The sequence below is a fragment of the Berghia stephanieae genome, chromosome 7 (genome assembly GCF_034508935.2).
Source record: "Berghia stephanieae isolate SIO BIC M18660-M18661 chromosome 7, UCSD_Bste_1.3, whole genome shotgun sequence".
NCBI classification, from domain to species: domain Eukaryota; kingdom Metazoa; phylum Mollusca; class Gastropoda; order Nudibranchia; family Aeolidiidae; genus Berghia; species Berghia stephanieae.
This window is the reverse complement of record NC_088366.1, coordinates 42,333,517-42,353,116: the sequence shown is the minus strand read 5'-3', so window position 1 is coordinate 42,353,116 and position 19,600 is coordinate 42,333,517. Positions and strand designations below refer to the sequence as shown.

The 19,600-nt window shown below is 35.2% G+C and overlaps 1 protein-coding gene across 1 annotated transcript in view; it reads left to right on the top strand.

Moving 5' to 3' along the window:
• LOC144977264 (guanine nucleotide-binding protein G(o) subunit alpha) overlaps positions 1-19,309 on the top strand; it is an 85,462-nt gene extending 66,153 nt beyond the window's left edge. The window contains exons 4-8 of the mRNA XM_078922298.1: positions 11,956-12,116; positions 14,470-14,598; positions 15,345-15,474; positions 16,539-16,692; positions 17,939-19,309. Of these exons, the coding sequence (XP_078778424.1) occupies positions 11,956-12,116; positions 14,470-14,598; positions 15,345-15,474; positions 16,539-16,692; positions 17,939-18,126 (762 nt within the window). The 3' untranslated portion in view covers positions 18,127-19,309. The remainder of the gene's footprint in view (positions 1-11,955; positions 12,117-14,469; positions 14,599-15,344; positions 15,475-16,538; positions 16,693-17,938) is intronic.
• Positions 19,310-19,600: the final 291 nt, after the last annotated feature.

Below are 19,600 nucleotides of genomic sequence, written 5' to 3'. Positions count from 1 at the left end.
AAGACGGACAACACTAACGCCTTGATCGCAATATCATTCAATATATTATATTTTTATACTATTGATGAATAAGTATGATATGGTGTTGATGACCACTCATTACCAGCTCAATTTACGTCAGCCAGTGATTCTTTTATTGCTGAAAGTGGACCACAAAGCCTTCTTTGAGAAAGGATTAAGGCAATGTCTGGATACGGGGCGAGAGAATGTGGACCGTAGAGCTTCTACTAGAAAAAGTTAGGGTAATAGCTCTTGTCACTTGGCTGAAAGTGGACCTCAGCCGATGGCAGAGCCTTCTCAAAAAAAGGATTAGGGCAATATCTCTAGATACCCGCTCGGCTCCGAGGTCACCACATAATTTTTTTCCAAAAAAGGATTAGAGCAATATCTCTATAGATACCCGCTCGGCTCAGAGGTCACCACATAACTTTTTCTAAAAAAGGATTAGGGCAATATATCTCGACATGCGGATGAAAGGGGACCTCAGAGGTTTCTTCATAAAGGATCGGGGCATTATCTCTTCAATAAAGGGTTAGAGCAATATTTCTTCAATAAAGGATTTAGTGCGATATCTCTACAAAAAAGGATATAGTGCGATATCTCTTCAAAAAAAGAATCAGGGCAACATCTTCAAAAAAAGGATAAGGGCAATATCTCTCTTTTTTTAAAGGATAAGGGCAAAATTTCTTCAAAAATGGATTAGGGCATTATCACTTCTAAAATGGATAAGGGCAATATCTCTTGACACCCGTTTGAAGGGAACTTTAAAGCCTTCTTCAAAATAGGATTAGGGCAATATCTCTTCAAAAAAGGATACGGGCAATATTGGGCAATATCTCTTTTAAAAAGGATAAGGGCAATATCTCTTTTTTTAAAAAAAGGATAAGGGCAAAACTCTTCAAAAAAGGGTTAAGGCAATATCTCTTCAAAAAAGAATAAGGGCAATATCTTTTCCAAAATGATTCGGTCATTATCTATAGACAGCCGGGCTGGATGAATCGTTGTTCTGTCTGGTGATGCTTCAAGCTTTCACGCAATGGTCAAGACGAAAATCAAGTCCACACTCGGCAGCAATGAGCCGAAGCATAGTCAGTTGTTTTTAATTTTTATATCGGTCTCTGTACGATAGGAAATGGCAATCTACCCTTTTGATGTAGTAGTAGTAGTAGTAGTAGTAGTAGTAGTAGTAGTAGTAGTAGTAGTAGTAGTAGTAGTAGTAGTAGTAGTAGTTTTAGTATTAGCAGTAGTAGTAGTAGTAGCAGTAGCAGAATTATATAGTAGTAGTAGTAGTAGTAGTAGTAGTATAGTAGTATAGTAGTAGTAGTAGTAGTAGTAGTAGTAGTAGTAGTAGTAGTAGTAGTAGTAGTAGTAGTAGTAGTAGTAGTTTTAGTATTAGCAGTAGTAGTAGTAGTAGCAGTAGCAGAATTATAGTAGTAGTAGTAGTATTAGTAGTAGTAGATGACACCTGTATAATTTTTAGAAATACATTTCTTGTGTAACAATCATCAACTCCTGCCCCCCCCCCCCTCCCCCCCCCCCCACACACACACAAACACACGAACACACAGACAACTGAATATTCACACATAGGATTATAACCATATAATGTGTCTAAAATTAAAAATAGGCAGATTAGTAGAGTCACCGCCTAGTGAAAAAAAAACTCGAGTTGTTTCACATTCATGTAAAAGTTTATTTTTCTTCAAAGTTGGTAAGATCTGTGAACAAGAATTGAAGTGAGTAGGAAAGTGCCAGAAGACAACAGAGAATAAAAACTTCGCGGCGACGATGGGGGTACGAACACGCGTCCTTACTGGTAGGACAACTCCGCTGGTTTTGAAAAACATTCGGTCGATTGGAATTTCAATTGGACCACTTGAAGGTCAACCAGAGGTCACTAAAGTTCAAATGAGGACAACTACATTTAACAATTACTTACTTGTAAATTATCGTTGTTTTATTATAGATTTTAGAACATAAAAACTGTATTATATATTAAACAAATCACATGTACTCTTCTATTAATATTCCCTTCGATTTGTGCGAGTTATTGCCCTTGATTTGATTTTTAAGTGAATTAAAATATTCCTTTTTTTTAAATAGCATGCGAACCGCACTTTATTTTATACTACTCAAATAATAAAGTTTACTCTTTCGGATGCCAGAAACAAGCGTATAAAGTTACAAGCAAATCAAACAATATTTGTTTGCGTTATCGCCCATTATAGTAGAGTCATTGCACCGTAGGTGCTTCACCTTTCACGTGTGGAATTTTATTTGTCTTTCAAATTTGATAAGATTGATATCTTAGGAACATATTTGGCCGATTGGAATTTCAACTCGACTTCTTGAAGGTCATCCAGAGGTCAATCAAGTTCAAGGTCAGCTATATTAAACATTTAATTACTTGAAAATTATCGATATTTTATAACACCTGTAAGAACATAAAAACTTTATTATATGTTAAACAAATCACATGTACATTTTAAAAAAAATATAGCAAGATAGGTTTGGTTTGTGTTGTGTGTTGTGTTGTGTGTGTGTGTGTGTGTGTGTGTGTGCTTGTGTGTGTAAATGATTATGTTTCAGCCAAAGTAATTTCAAGATATGAAATGAGTAGAAAAGTGCCAGAAGACAATAGAGAATAAAAAATTTTTTTTTCGCGGCGGTGGTGGGGTTTGAACCTGCGACTTTATTGGTACGACAACTCCGCCTGGCAGATGAGAGCGTGGCTCTACCGTGTGAGCTATCCACGAACACAATTAAATATTCGTTTCAAACCCAAAGTCATTTCTAGATCCCTCTCTCACCCACTTCTTGAGATCGCCGATTCGTTCGCCACCATCGCGAAGTAATTTTGACCAGCAGTTAAGCTTAATAGCCAATATTCTCATCACAAACATATAACATAGAAACGATTGAGACATTGAGTATGCTCCGGTGTATGGGGTGAATTTTTAATTCAGAAAAGTGAGTGGAGCAGGCACTTATGTTGGTAACAACAAGATATGAAATGAGTAGAAAAGTGCCAGAAGACAATAGAGAATAAAAAATTTTTAAAGTAATTTGTAATTTAAGCGTTTAGAGTCTGGTGTCTCGGAGTTATAGCGCTATATAAGTTTTCAGCATTATTATTACTATTCCCTTCGATTTGTACGATATTTTTAGATGAATAAAAATATTACTCTTTATAAAATAACTTGCAAATCACACATTATCTTCTAGTACTCAAATAATAAAGTTTACTATTTTGGATGTCAGTAACAAGCAAATAAAGTTCAAAGCAAACTACACAATATTTGGTTGAGTTATCGCCCATTATAGTAGAGTCACTGAACAGAGCAAAAACTCGACTTGTTTCATATTCGTGTGGAAGTTTGTTTGTTGGTAAGATTGATATCCTTGAAAAAAAGAGTTAGCCGATCGGAATTTCAATTCGACCACTTGAAGGTCATCCAGAGGTCACTCAAGTTCAAGAACAGCTACATTTAATATTTGATTACTTCTTCACTCTTGATAATATTAAACATTTTTAAAATGGAAAAGAAAACTTTATTTTGTGTTGACCAATTTACAGACACAGTTTTGGGGAAATTCCTTTCAATTTGTATGCCCTTCATTTGATTTAAATGTGAGTATTAATATTCCTTTTTCAAAGAATCTCTTGCGTATCACGCTTTATTTAATAATAATCAAAGAATAGAATTTGTTTATTTGGGTGTCAATCACAAGCGTGTGAAGTAATACAACTAACAACAATATTTGACATACTTATCATCCTTTAAAGATTAATACTACAGGCCGAGTAATGACCCATTGAGAACAGCGATATGACGAAGAAAAAAGGGTTTTAAAGGACCCCGATGTAACAGAAAAGTAGAACATTTCAAGCAACAAGCAGATTTTCTTTGGGAAAACGTCTTATATTTTGCATAACCCGAGCGGTGATCTAAAAGAATTATATAGGTATGTACATATCATCAAGTTATCCACCTGTTTTTCCCCCAATGGATACACTGAAATGGATGATGGATTAGAGTCAGTGTCTCCAGTATAATTTATTTTTACTTTATTGTGTATCAGAAAAAGCGGCTAAGGAAAACTTGTTTGACAAATATTTTGAGGAAAAGTGCTTTACCAAGAATCTTACATGACTGAATCTAGCACCAAGAGTAAATGTTGGTTGGGACCGTTATATCCCTCTGTCTAGAAAAGAAAGCAGGACAAGAAAAACGAGGTCATAGCAGTGGGCAACGTGTGATTGATTTGGTCAAAATGTCAAGGGACTTGAAACGATTTTTATTTTGATGAATACAGACAAAAAGAGCTCTTCAAATTCCAGTCTTGGATGCTTGTGATGGAAAAAGTCAGAGAGGGAAAAGCAATGTATATCACAGAATTAGGCAAGCATCTTTGTAATGGGATTTCCGTGGGATAATGCAACCGTGAAGAAGACACCCCCATTTGGTCCATACTTTGCAAGGCCTTCAAACACAATCATACAGACTTAAACAGGCCCCGAGTTACGGATGTTATTGTCATCCTCCTAGCCAATTATTATTATATCGTTGCAGCAAATCCAGCAGCTAATATTCGCATTACATCTTATAAGAAGGTCAAAGAAAGTAATCAATCTGGACAGCATTGCCACAAATAATGGCCAAAGAGACTTGCAAATTCCTTGTATTGTTTCATGCATTTACGGGTTCTGTCAGCAAATCTGCTTTCAAGTTTAGTTTAAAGGGAAGTGCTCATGTTAGTTATCTTGGTTTGGTCATGTTTGTCGCCATGAGACGTTGGCAAAAACCATGATGCAATGAACTTTGTAGGGAGGCAGAAGGAGAGGACTGCGAACAAGGTGCTGGATGTCTATAAAGGAATAGACAAGGATGGACATCCCAACGCTAATGAGGAAATATGAAGACAGATCTTGATGGAGGGCCCTTACTGTTGTTATCTCTCATGTCTCATCGACGACCACCCCGCATAAGAGAATGAGGTGGGGTGAGGTTCACGTTATAAAATCCTTACCAAAACCCCACGGTCTCCTGTTATTCCAATGAACACAATATTGATATCGTAAGGATAAACATTTTCATCCAAAAAATGGGAGACGTTGACAAAATCCCTCCAACAAGTGATGTAGTGTATCAGCACTTTGAAAGGAGTTTCTTTCAAGCGAGTATTTGGGCCACAGTCAATGAGTCATTGATGTCTTACCAAATCCAAATAATGCGAATGAAAGGAAGATAATGATTAGACTGATTGATTCATGTTTTGACCACGCTGCTTGAATCCAAAGCTGTCTTCCATATTAATAGGATGTTTCGCTTTCCGATGCAAATTCACGAAGGCAACATTGGACCGCAGCATGGATATTAAATGTTAATATACAAATTAAAAATTTCTCTTATACGAGATTTGAAATCTTGGTCATTTCTTTCCCTATCTGTACATTATTATTAACAAAGAAAGTTAAACTTTTGCACGAATCCGAAATAACAATGGTCTCGGGGACCCTACTAGATGTGAAAAAGAAATGTTTTAGTCTCGATTTTTAAAAATTGGTTGGTTGTTCCCTGATGATTCTATGAATAGAATTCCATATACGGAGTCTCACGACAGTAAAGGATATAGTTTTGTTCCACCGTGAGATTATACTTTCCAACAGATCTGGATAACACCCACTTACACGTTCAACTATTAGTTGACTTGAAACTTGTAGTTGAGATTTCTGTGTAGCGTGTGATCTTATGGTATGGCTCTCGCCTTCGGACCTGGTTCAAGTCTCTCTGTGGACGCCACATAGTTGAACACTTACACAAAAACCCTCAAATTTTGTCACCGCATGTAGGTATTATTGGGTAGCTGACTGGTTGTCTCTGTCGAAAAAAAATAATTATAAAAGCAACTCACATGCTTCATGTCTCGTCCCATGCGCTGTGTTTCTGATGTCTTGTGACTCCTTGTAAAGCGCTTTGAGCATTGAGCTGTATATAAGCTTAATCTCTGTTTTTTCAATGACCATTTCTTTACATGAATCATATTGATGAGTTTAAAAGGACATTTTTCATACTATTGATCAAATCAAACTGGACTATATTAAATGAGACGACAATGTTAGTATCACCCCCATAAACAATCTATCTTGTCATGTAACGCACATTCACCAATCAAAATGAAATCCATTCCTACTCACCACCGAATCAGCGCGGGCAGCCAGTAGGTAATTATTGTCACCCACCGTTTATTCACGCTTCACAAACTGGGTTAGGCTCCGGTTCCGTAAGTTTGGTCTTTGTTTTTGATATTATATAAGGTTGTATTGAATTATGATAATATATAGTCGTTTGGTAACAGATACAGATTTGCTGGGTTCAAAAATAACTTAATTGTTATTATCGATCCCATTTTCTTTGCTCGCTCGTTCTCCGTTCTCCAATCAATCCCATTGCCTACCATTTCAAACCATAAAATTCAATAAATGCGCTTTAAACCCCAAATCGATTGAATCAATAACAATGAACGTGTTTAGCTCCCTTTCATTTCCACCTAATCACCTTTAACCCTTTTGTTGCCAGGAGCTCATATTTGTGTCGTCGCATTCCATTCTACGTCTGTCACACACACACACACACACACACACATACACACACACACACAACACACACGCACAACACACCGACACGCGCAGTCTCGATGTGTGAATAAATGATGAAGTTTTGGATATTTGATTCGGGATTGCCATCACAAACATTTTTAAAAAATAATTCTTGTCTCGTTTTCTAAGCATTCAATGCATCAATAACAATTCTTGGTTCGTCTCACATGTCCCGATACACAAAAAAAAGTATTTCCACCATTTTTGGATGACAAAACTGACCCACAGTTATAACCTACAGTTGACGAGAATGTCTTCCAAAAAACATGAGACCTATCTAGACTCGGTCCGACTGACGATAATTCGCGACTGGCAAAATGGCTTACTGCGAGGAGGAGGAGGAGGAGGAGGAGGAGGAGGAGGCAAGAGGAATAACCCAGAGGTGGTGTCGATGATGATGGCGGCGACGGTGGCAGTGGTGCTGCTGCTTGCTGGTGGTGGTTGTATGATTCCTGTATCTGATGAATGAAAGCCAGCGTAGCGCCGTGGCAGGCGCGCTGGCTAGGAAGAATCGGTTGCCATGGTGACAAACGAATCGAGATCAATACACACAAGCTGGCGTTTTGTTGTGGGATGTCCGTGTGTGTGTGTGTGTGTGTGTGTGTGTGTTTCTGTGTGTGTGTGTGTGATCGATGCCAATCTTTGCTCGTCCGATTGCTGTAACTGCTCACTCTGTTCGCTGTGATAGTAATAAGGATAATGATGATGATGATGATAATAATAATAATAGTAATAATAATAATAATATTAATGATAATAATAATAATAATAATAATAATGATAATGATAATAATAATAATAATAATAATAATAATAATAATAATAATAATAATAATAATAATAATAATAATGATGATGAATAATAATAATAATAATAATAATAATAATAATAATAATATAATAATAATAATAATAATAATAATAATAATAATAATAATAATAATAATAATAATAATAATAATAATAATAATAATAATAATAATGATAATAATAATAATAACACACCATAATAAGGGTTGCCTAGGTCAAATGTGAAAAAAAAAAAAAAAAAAAAAAGATGACAGGTTCAGGTCAAAAATTCCAAGATCTGAAATCATAACTATGATCATCATTTACATCGTAAACAATCAACAATATATCAATTTAAACCCTATTCATCAAATTCATAATCAAGCTATGTACGAGTAGCTCCCTGTCGATTGCATTTTTGATATTATTTATACGTTTGGAGTCTTTAGTTATAATGTTCACTGGTCCATGTATTTACTGTCCTTATAATAAAACATTTTGCCTAATAATAATAATAATAATAATAATAATAATAATAATAATAATAATAATAATAATAATAATAATAATAATAATAATAATGATAATAATAATAATAATAAAAATAATGGTATTTATATAGCGCTTTACCCCGTTGTCATAACATTACGGTAAGACAAGTGTTGATGGAAAAGTGATACGAATTCAATTTAACAACACAATAATGATGATGATGACGATGATGATGATGATGATGATGATGATGATGATGATGATGATGATAATAATAATAATAATAATAATAATAATAATAATAATAATGATAATGATAATGATAATAATAATAATAATAATAATAATAATAATAATAATAATAATAATAATAATAATAATAATAATAATAATAATAATAATACGAATAATACTTGTTTGCACTGCTGTTGACATGCCTTTCAATCATGTATTAAATACATGCATTGTTACCTTATTATACTTATCCTCTATATGTATGGATGTATGAGTGTGTGTGCGTGTGTGTGCTTTGCATGTCAAGGTTAAAGATAGATGTTTGTACATCACACATACAGGAGTACATTTAAGTTGATATAGACGTCTACTATCTTTACCACGTATATCATTATTGTAATCTTTCAATCAATAGATTTCTAGCATTGATATTAATATTCAAGACATTCAAGGGTGTTTTATCCTATTTCGCCCTATACCATAGGTTATGTTATAATATGTTGTATTTCAATAATAATAATAATGATAATAATAATAATAATAATAATAATAATAATAATAATAATAATAATAATAATGATGATGATGATGATGATGATGATGATGATGATGATGATGATGATGATGATGATGATGAAAATAATAATAATAATACGGCCATTATGTAGTCTGTAAATTATTTTTATTATTATTATTACTACTACTACTACTACTACTACTACTACTACTACTACTACTACTACTACTACTACTACTACTACTACTACTACTACTATTACTACTACTACTACTGCTGCTGCTACTACACTACCACCACTACTTGTTGTTATAATCATCATCGTCGTCGTCGTCATCATCGTTATTGTTGCTGATGTTGTTGTTGTTGTAATCATTATTATTTTTTCGACCCATGCCTTTGTTTTTTGGCGCAAAGTTCGTCCGAGGAAGAGCTCTTTTACTCGCATTTAGCAACATTTGATTTGTAGCATACGATTTGATGGTTTACTCTCCATCCTAATATGTATTGCAGACACTGGGAAGCAACAAATGTTCAGCAATCAGGAATTGTCCTTTTTTTTTCGGTGCCTACTTCCCGATCTTTCATTTATGCCAATCGAATCAGTCATCTTTTAAATGGTTCCGAAGCTCTCGGATCTGGAACAAGTGCTCTGAAAACTGATAATACTCGAAATTTATCAAAAAGGTCTTATACCCAAAATGTCAAGCAAGTATCAATGTTGAGACTTTTTATTTTTAAAATTTTCGTTGTTTCATTTTTGTTTTTGTTTTTTGTTTTGTTTTTCTCTTTGACAATTTGAAGGTCATGTCTGCGGATCAGTTTTTGAAGTTGAAGTTATTTGTTTTTCAATTTGACCAAAATGAAAACATAACGTTTTATCACTGTAAGACTGTATAAGACGCAAGATGCACATTGGGCATTCTTTTCTCTTTGAATGCTGCTATTTGGCGTAGTGATACGTCGTGCACATAAAAGCGTGTGCCCAGTTTAAGAAATAAAGAAACTATTGATTGCTTTATCATAAGTTTTGGACCACAACCATCTTGACTTAAAAACAAACACACATTGAAAATCTCGGATCTATTGACGCCCACTACCCTTTGCATCCTTTACAAGCCCTGTTTGTCTGAAGCTGACAGGGAAGTTCGTCGCGTCACAATGTACCTCACACGTATTCAATGTTCTGTCATCAATATTTTTTTAAAAGCTAAACGCTCAAAGAATTCTTCGATATATTATATAAATGCAATCTTTCGTTATAAATCAAATTGATAATGTTTAACTGGATGATAGGAATCAAGGTCTCGAATCTGCAATACAGTGTGAATCATTTGTTTGGGTGTTTAGGTAGAGGGGGGAGGATAGGGGCGAGGGTCATTTCTTTTCGAACCACCCTCTCGTATTGTAAACAACTCATCAGTATTTGAATAAGTGTGTCCAATTAGGATACCCAAAGAGTAGCTAACAATTGTCGACGTTGGTTTCACGAATCTGAGACCGGGTTCAATCCCCCTTTGGTCCTGAATGAAAGAAAGCATGTTGTTATTTTTATAGTATTTATCATTGTGGGATTGGAGACGGAACGATCTGATCTTAAAGGAAGGAGTGGTAAGATGAGTAGTGGGAACTTGTAGACAATCGATAGCAATATTATATAGAAGGGCGTGGTTGATGAACCCCTGCTACTAGGACTAGATCAGCCGTGTACTAACAAAACGCCTTTTTACAATTTGGCCAGAAAAGAGTTGTTTTTTGTTTTTTTCATTTAACGATCGATTGAAATGAATTCCAAAACGTGAAATGCGGGACGGGACGGGACGTCTTTGAATTGGTATTATAAAATGCGTTTAAGAATTTTTAATAAATTGTGAGCCGTTACTGACACAGCTGAAAGACTTCTGTGGAAAGTCACCTGGTGAACTGACAGTTAGCTAGAGACCGAGATCTGTGGAGAGATATATAACTCATGAAGCCTCCGAAGCCTTGAACATGCATGGGACTTGGAAGAAGAAGAAAAAGAAGAATCATTTTAATTGATTGAACTGTAAAGCTCAAGTTTTACTGAATAAAATTAAAGTTGTTTTGCCTTTGTGTGACAAGAGATGTCCGAACACACATCAGCTTTTGTTGGGGCTCATTGATTTTTCATAAAAATAAACAGAACGTCAGACAGAATCCATGGGCCTGACACGCATTAATGGCCATGTATTGGGGGGGGGGGGGGGAGGGTCGAGGGGAGTTACATACTGACGTGTGACAACACTGATTGAGAGAGAGAGAGAGAGAGAGAGAGATAGATAGAGAGAGAGAGAAAGAGAGAGATAGATATAAAGAGTGAGAGAGAGAGAAGGGGGAGAGAGAGAGTGAGAAAGAGAGAGAGTGAGAGAGAGAGAGAGAGAGAGAGAGAGAGAGAGAGAGAGAGAGAGAGAGTCTGGTATATTGTAGCGACTCCGGCTCATAAGATGGACTTTTTTCCCCCTGATGTCACAACTTCCATCAATTCTAATTTATATAGCAGATGGTGTCAAAGTCAGCTGGCCTCCGTGTTTTTATGCTGCTGTACCATACATAACGTGACTGCTATCCCATTGAATCTAGTGTATAAAACAGTGCGACTTTTTTAATATAGCGCAATCAATATCCATTTAATGTGCTCTACAGACCAACATCTATACCAAACATGCAAGACAAGATATGCAGCTTGTATGACGCTATTTTCTTTTCAAAAGAGACGACGCTTATACCTACTAGATACTCGTTTTACACCCGAGTACGATGAGAAACGGGGGTTGGGGGGGGGGGGCAATAGCTTAGTAGGTAGAGTACTCGCAACACACCGAAAGCGACCGAATTTAATCCCAGGTGAAGTCGAATTTTTTTTTCTAACCCCACCCCCCTTGTCCACCCAGCAGGGTAGCTAGGTCTGTTAGGCCTGACGGAAAGTACTTTGCGATAAACTAGCGTCCTATCCAAAGGTTAGAAAACAATTGCTATTATCCATTTTACGCAATAGAAACCGGGATAAACTCCGGCTCCGTGGGCCTCAAGGCCTTGAAGGACTTCTACATTATATGAGAAACCTAATGAAGATCCTTTCCCAAGGACTCAATTGTGTGTCGCTCTCAGCGGGACTTGAACCAACACATGAGTCCGGTTGTTACCGTAAATATCACAGTTATTAAATATGAATTATCATCACATCATCGTCGCCGTCGTCATAAAGGTAATAAAGATACGATTGTCTTTTTTTTTCTCCCAGTCTGATGCCAAGCTCGTACTGGATGTGATAGCCCGGATGGAGGACACGGAGCCTTTCTCGGAGGAGCTCCTTGCCTCCATGAAGAGGTTGTGGGTGGACTCTGGTGTGCAAGAGTGCCTGGGTCGTGCCAACGAGTACCAGCTCAACGACTCCGCCAAATAGTAAGTTGTCACAAGAAAGAATGTTGGGGGAATTGGGGTGGGGGGGGGGGGTGGATCTGTCGATTTAAAAATAAAGGTTTCTAACAGGATCTTTAAAATCCTAATATTGTATGAGTGGTATTTTCACGAGAATTATTACTAATGTAAGAACCTTTAAAAAGTCTTATTATGTTCTTCCACCATTTCGCTTGGTTGGCAGCCGTGGCATGTGAAATACAATGTTTATCTTCTCTAGAAAAGAAAATTGTGCTGTGCCGTAACCACAGTGGACAGTTTATGTCGAGGTCATGTGATTCTAGGGTGTTGTCGATGTATAAAGCGGTATAAATAGACATTGGTTCGAACTTTTAGCTATTCTGTTTCTAGCAAAAATGTTGATTTTAAAAAAATGTTAGCGCCTATAGCCTACACTGTGGGGATTGCCGCGTTATTTAAGTCATCCATTATTATTATTATCACTACTACAACCACCACCATCACATCATCATCCCTACCACCACTACTATCATGAGAAGTTAATCAAGCTATGTATAATATTCTTTTATTTAACCAAGGAGCGACGTGAAATATTCGAAATTTTCGAAAATCCTAAGTAAAGTTTTTGAACTTGGAAAATTCGGAATGTCCTCAGTCAATTTCAAGAATGAATTGGGAAACTTTTTTTAAACCGTCAAATTAAACCGTCCAAAGAACGTAAAAAATTCCGAATTCCCGAAAGTCCCACAAAAATTTTTTATCATTGTACAACGCATATAATGATCAAAACCGAGTAGTATTTCATGAAAAAATTTGGAAATTTTAAAAAACTCGTCAAATTTTACCCAAAATAAGTGAAAATTTCCAAATTTTCGAAAGTCCCAGAATTTACTTTTTGAACATTGAAAAACTCGAAAATTGCTCCTATTTGTCGCAAGAAGATTGGTGGTTGCTAAATATGATATCTAGTACCATTCTAACCATGTTATACTCTCGATACCGGCGGATTTATAGTCTTTTAAGACAATGCTATTGGCCGACGTATCTGAAATCCGAGGTTTTGATCCGTGAGATGTTCTTGAAATTTGAAATGGGACTAGGCATGCCTGATTCAAAGATTATTCATTTCACCCGCCTGACAGTACGGAATCAAATATCCACATGATGATGCTCTCCGGTCTATTGAAAATTACCAGGACTCTGAAGCCGCACACACTGTGGAGGCCCTTGAGGGCTTATCTGATAAAACAGGAAAAATTGTGCTGCAGTGGATTCCAAGTCATGAAGGTATATATGGAAATGAAATTGCCGATCAACTGGCCAAAGAAGGAGCCCAGAAGGAACAACCGAAGTCGTCAATCACTTACCATCAGCAAAAGAAAATAATAAAGCTAAAAATAGACAAAGAAAGGAATGACACACACCTAGAACACAACAAGCAGGATCCAATCCATGCCATTCAGCGAAGTAGCCAAGTCACTCTATTCCGCCTCCGAACAGGACACAATAGACTAAGAGGACATATGTTTACAAAGCTAGGTATTGGAACAACCCCTTATTGCCCATGTGGAACCGACCATGAAACCACTTTACATGTGCTTATGGATTGCCCATTATACAACGTGCAACGTTCGAACCACTGGGTCACCCCTACAACACTCAACACAAAGCTCTATGGTGAGGCTGAGGACCTAAAGCGGACCACAGACTTCATAGCAGATATCGGACTGCAGCCATAGATGTCCATCAGAGGAACGAAGAAGAAGAAGAAATATCCACATGTTCCAGTACAAATCACCTGCTAGGCCCCCTCCAGTGCTGACAGCTATGTTCTCATTAACCTCAGTGGAATGAAGTAAATTGTGTGTAGTGCCACATTCCACGAGACAGCGTGCATCGTACAATTAGGGTCTTTAGACAGTGTTCTCATTGGGTATATTTATTTTATAACTCATTTATTGAATATTGTTGTGATTATTCACTTTTTTTAGTGGAGGAAAGCTAAATGCTACTAATAACTGTTGCATTTTATACCAAAGACTACATTAGTTGATTAATACAAATCTATCAAATGGTGCAATTTAGTTCAAGGTCAATAGTTCAACTGGAGTACAGAACTCTGTAACTAGTTATTTTGACTTGACCTGACTCATCTAACATTAAGAAGTTTAAGGGTTTTGTTGTTTTTTTTTTTTTGGGGGGGGGGGGGGGGGGTTTGTTTGTTTGTTTGTTTGTTTTTTTTTGGGGGGGGGTTGGGGTTTTTTTTTTTCATCTTCACCTTTTTAATGAATCTAGATCGTTTGATTGCAAAAGTCTACATGCCTTTGTTAGACAGTCGTTCCTAAAGATTTTATATATTTTCTCTTTTCATCTTCAGCTTTTTAGATGATTTAGATCGTTTAGGTGCAAAAGACTACATGCCTACGGAACAAGACATCTTGAGGACCAGAGTCAAAACCACTGGCATTGTCGAAGTTCATTTCTCTTTTAAAAATTTAAATTTCAAGTAAGTCTCGACATTTTAGAAAAATCAATATTTACTTTGGTTTATATACAGAGAGTTAAGGTGGTTTGGACCCAAAAAAAATAATTAAAAAAAAATAAAAATAATAAATATTTTTTTAAACAATTTTTTTTTAAATAGATAAAAACAATTTTATTTTTAAAAGAAAAAAAGTATATGTTATATAGCTTCCTGATGAGAGCGAATGCTCGAAACAGTATTGTAGAAGTTGATCATGGTTATACTTGAAATGTTTTATAAATAGCTCCTTTTATCAAAAAGTTGAGCACTATTATTTCATGGTTTTTGTATATATATATATATATATATATATATATATTATATATATATATATATATTTCATAGGATGTGAATCTTATAAATAAAATGGTTTTCAAATTAAATTAGTCCTTTTAAATCTTTAGTCAACATCTTATGCCATGAGATCAAACGCAACATACTTCCAGAAAGACTCCATTTATGTTTCATCACCATCCTGTGTTATAATGATTTGAATTACACGACAAAAAAAAAAAAAGGGGGGGGGGTCATATCTATTGAAATGCTCACTAAACAGAAAGGGAGATTTGAGTTCCTTAAGGTCCAATTTGTGGGCCATGATTTGCTCTCCTTGTATTCATCCAGTGTTTAAAATCATATGACCACCACAGACATTAAACATCGTAGAAAATATGTTTAGAATATTGAGAATATGTACGGAATACTGTGTATCCTTTGTTTCTTTTCAGATTGTTTGATGTTGGAGGCCAGCGATCAGAAAGAAAGAAATGGATACATTGTTTTGAAGATGTGACGGCCATTATTTTCTGTGTTGCTATGAGTGAATATGATCAGGTCCTACACGAGGACGAAACCACAGTAAGTCCATGTTTTCATTGGAATATCATTAATTCATGGATAAGAAGTTCCAGTCATTTACACCAAAAGTCGGTTTACTTTGATTGGAACATAAAGGTGTCTTTACATTCATGACAAGGAAAGTTAAAAGCTCCTTAATTGCCGTTAAAAAATATCTTAGTTTTGTAAAGAGAAATGGACAATAAATATTAAAAGCCCAGAGAACACTTACTAAGATCGTAAATTTTTTTCAGCAAGTTTTTAAAAAATTATCTGAAATAGCGTTTCTGTAGATTTGTCTTTAAACCCTTTCTCATTTTTTGACTAATGTGATGTCAGGAGCCAACCAGATGCCATGTCTTGACTCTTGACTAACACATCACTAGGCATTGAGTTTGGTCAGTGAATGGATGGGTGTGAAAATGATTAAGAAAATCTTGTCCTAGTGGTTTAGGGCACATTACTCACGTCAAGCCATTGGTCTCGAATAAGAATCAGTGCTATACTTATACAGATGTTATGAACATTTTGGTTTGCATAAAATGGACATATGGGTCCTTATGGAGCAAAAGGAATAGGTTGTGAAGTAAGTACATGAATCACGTTGAACGACATTGTATATGCATATCCAATCCAATCCAACCCAACCCAATCCATTACTGCCACAGCTCCAGTGTTGAAGGTCATCATGCCATTTTATAAATGTGTGTGGTTTGGCTTATTCAGTTCTAGAGGATGTATAATTCAGTTACCATAAATATTGCCTATTTCAGTCAAAATGCGTCTGTTTTCACAAAATGCTCTGAAATTCATTGATATAAATTATTTCACTTTAATGTCAATAAAAAGATGAATAAAATTATGCGGTGTTATGGGGGAAAATTAGAAATCACGATTAAGAATTGGTAGTCCATGAATTTAAAATGCGAAAAACTTGTCTTTTTGTAAGAATGAATGAAGGGGTCTTTTTTTTTTCAAGTATCTGTTACAATTCATTTATAGATATTATAAATGAATGACTTGGTCAGACTGATTGTTACTTTGATCATTGACCATTCCCTATCTTTTTCTTCAAAACCCTACAGAATCGTATGCAGGAGAGCTTGAAACTGTTTGATTCCATCTGCAACAATAAGTGGTTCACAGATACATCCATTATCCTGTTTCTCAACAAAAAAGATCTCTTTGAGGACAAAATCAAGAAATCTCCTCTTACGATATGTTTCCCAGAATATACAGGTATGGAAAGAAATGGATCAATCTGGCAGTTGATTTGCTGTTTTGGTTTGATCAGACACTCTTGTTTAAGAATAATTATCCATCCCTCTATAAAATGCTTGCTTTGAAAGATCCATTTTAAGATATTTATATACTTATGGACAGAATTATATACTTATGGACAGAAATTACTTGACGCATACAAGCATAACATATGGTTGAATTCCTTATATTCCCTTGTAAACCACCTCTCTGTTATGTACCGTTATAGTTTTTGCTGTAAATGATAATCTTTTTGTAAACATTTGAGTGAATTAGATTATTGCTGTTAGTGGAGCCCTCTACCTGGATGGGATTTTTAGGTGATCTTAAATTAAGCACGTTGATAGTTTGATTTTGGAATGTACTTCTGGTCCCTATTTTACCCAGCCTGAGTCGCATTACAGTTATTCTCTTCTTGGTGACAACCACACGATGCCATCTAATAGTGAAATAACCGAGTCTGAGGCTCACAAGATCTCAACCATCATCTCATAATGTTATTTTAGGCCAATTGCAAACATTTCGGCTATATAGATAAGCCTTTCCATATTCAATCTTTAATGGCTTGTTTTTGTTGTTTTTTTTGCAAAAGATCCCACGGGCCCATCACTGCAAATGTTCAGTCCATTCAAAATAGGGAACAGTCAGATTACTTTTTTTTCCATGTGTGATGAAGTTCGTTTGTTTTTGTTTGTTTTTGTTTTTTTGTTTGTTCGTTATGTTTTGATGTGCTTTTGTTGTTGTTGTTTTGTTTGTTTGTTAATTGTTTTTTTTAATGTATTTGTGAACAAGTGAACAAGGGTTAGAGGTTGCAAAAGCAATATCCATAAAGTATGCTGAAAGCAATTGACAAAGGGCCACAGGCCAATAGTAATCTAAATATGTCAGATGACACACACTGCTTGTAAAACGCTATTATAATTTCTTTGCTCCAGAGACCACATTGTTACTGATCATCTACTCATTTTGCATTTGAGTATGAAGAGAAAATATGAGCAAAGAGCCCTTTCCAAAGTCTCAACTTTGCACTGCTGATAGTGGAACTGAAACCACTGACCTACCTGTAGAAGTAAAGTTCTATATCATTAAACCACAAAGTCATATTAACATTGAATTACAGAATTTTATCCGCTTTTGTGGTATTGGCCAGTCTTCTTAGCAGGCAGAGTTTGATAGAATTTAAAAACTCAATGTCTTTTCTTTTCATTTCTCCTTGTGACTTTAGGGAAACATCTGTATCAAGAAGCCTCAGCATATATCCAAGCGCAGTTTGAAGCTAAAAACAAAAGTTCATCAAAAGAAATCTACTGTCATCAGACTTGCGCCACAGATACCAACAATATCCAGTTTGTCTTTGACGCTGTTACCGATGTCATCATTGCCAACAACCTACGGGGCTGTGGTCTATATTAAGTATATAGTCACTACGCTAACTACCACTACTACTATTACTATTATTATTATTATTATTATTAATACTTATTATAACACACTTTGGTTTTATCATTGATGACATCATAATATTGTTATGATTATTATGGTTATATTATTTATGCCATTATTACAATTGTTAACAATAAAATGAAAGTAAGGCTCTTCTGATTGCATCGTCATGATATGTGTATGATGAGTATGAGGTGATTACTGACATGGGAACATATTTTGATAAACAATCAAATTTAACATTTTATAGAATGATTAAAAAAACAAAAAACAAACAAACAAAAAACCAAAAAAAACATAACAGTACGACCGGGTTAGAAACAGAATAAAAATTTACTAAAAGTAATCTATGAAGTCTGCTCTTTTGCAAAACTTGTATTTTCTCAATGAGCAATTATTTTGGAGTTTAATGAATGATAAAGATTTTAAAGAATGATTATCATAGATTGAATCAATTTTTAATGCTTAGTATTGAAGTATGAAAGCTGAGACCAATCACCTTGGTTATTGTCTTTATAATTAAATTTGACCACATTGTTATCCATCAATCTGCGATGCCATTACATTTTCTTAGCACGTCCTATTCATTCTGCCATGTGAGATCACTAGGAGATTTGAGACAGAACATTTGTTAAATTCAAACCGTTTATTCTTGTAACAATCGCGAGTTTATTTGTAAAAACTTTAAGTTCAATTGGAATCTATCAGGGTAGAATTGATATCTTGAGAGAATCACACAAATTGCAATTATTGAAGTAGAAATTTCAATTTTCCAAAATGAGTCAAGGATGAACTGTTGTTCTCATAACAGAAAACCGGAGTGATTTTATATTTGTAATAGAATAAATGAATGGCTTGCTAGAGTTTTTGACTCTTATGTAATATTTTGAATATAATTTCAGAATTGAATCATAAATATTGTCAACATTTGAATGGGAGCTGTGTGTACAGGAAGACTAAAAATAAATGAAATCGATGGGTCTTTGTAAGCATGGCCTTTGTGAGATTAGAATTGTATTGTTAATATCATCATACCGGCGTGATAAGAGTGGATGATGGGGTGAATGAATTGATAACGTCTTCTTATATTTTGTCAACATTCACCTCCCATCAGGGCATGCTTTGTACATGAAATAACTATGAAAAGAAGAAACACACACACGCACACGCACACATATACACAATGAAATATAATGAACATAGGTTATGTCCAATTTATGTGGTATTGAAATCATTTAATTTAAATTCTTTTAGAGATTAAGAAAGATGATAAAGCAATATTGAGCACAAAGAATCTCCTGATAGTTTTTATTGATTTATCATTTCACTTTATACTAAATCTTTGTTTGTTTCTGTTTATGTTACTGCACATTTTTGATCAACCACTGACACTACCATGGGCCAACTTTGTGTTATACACATATAATGTTTTGTTCTAATCATT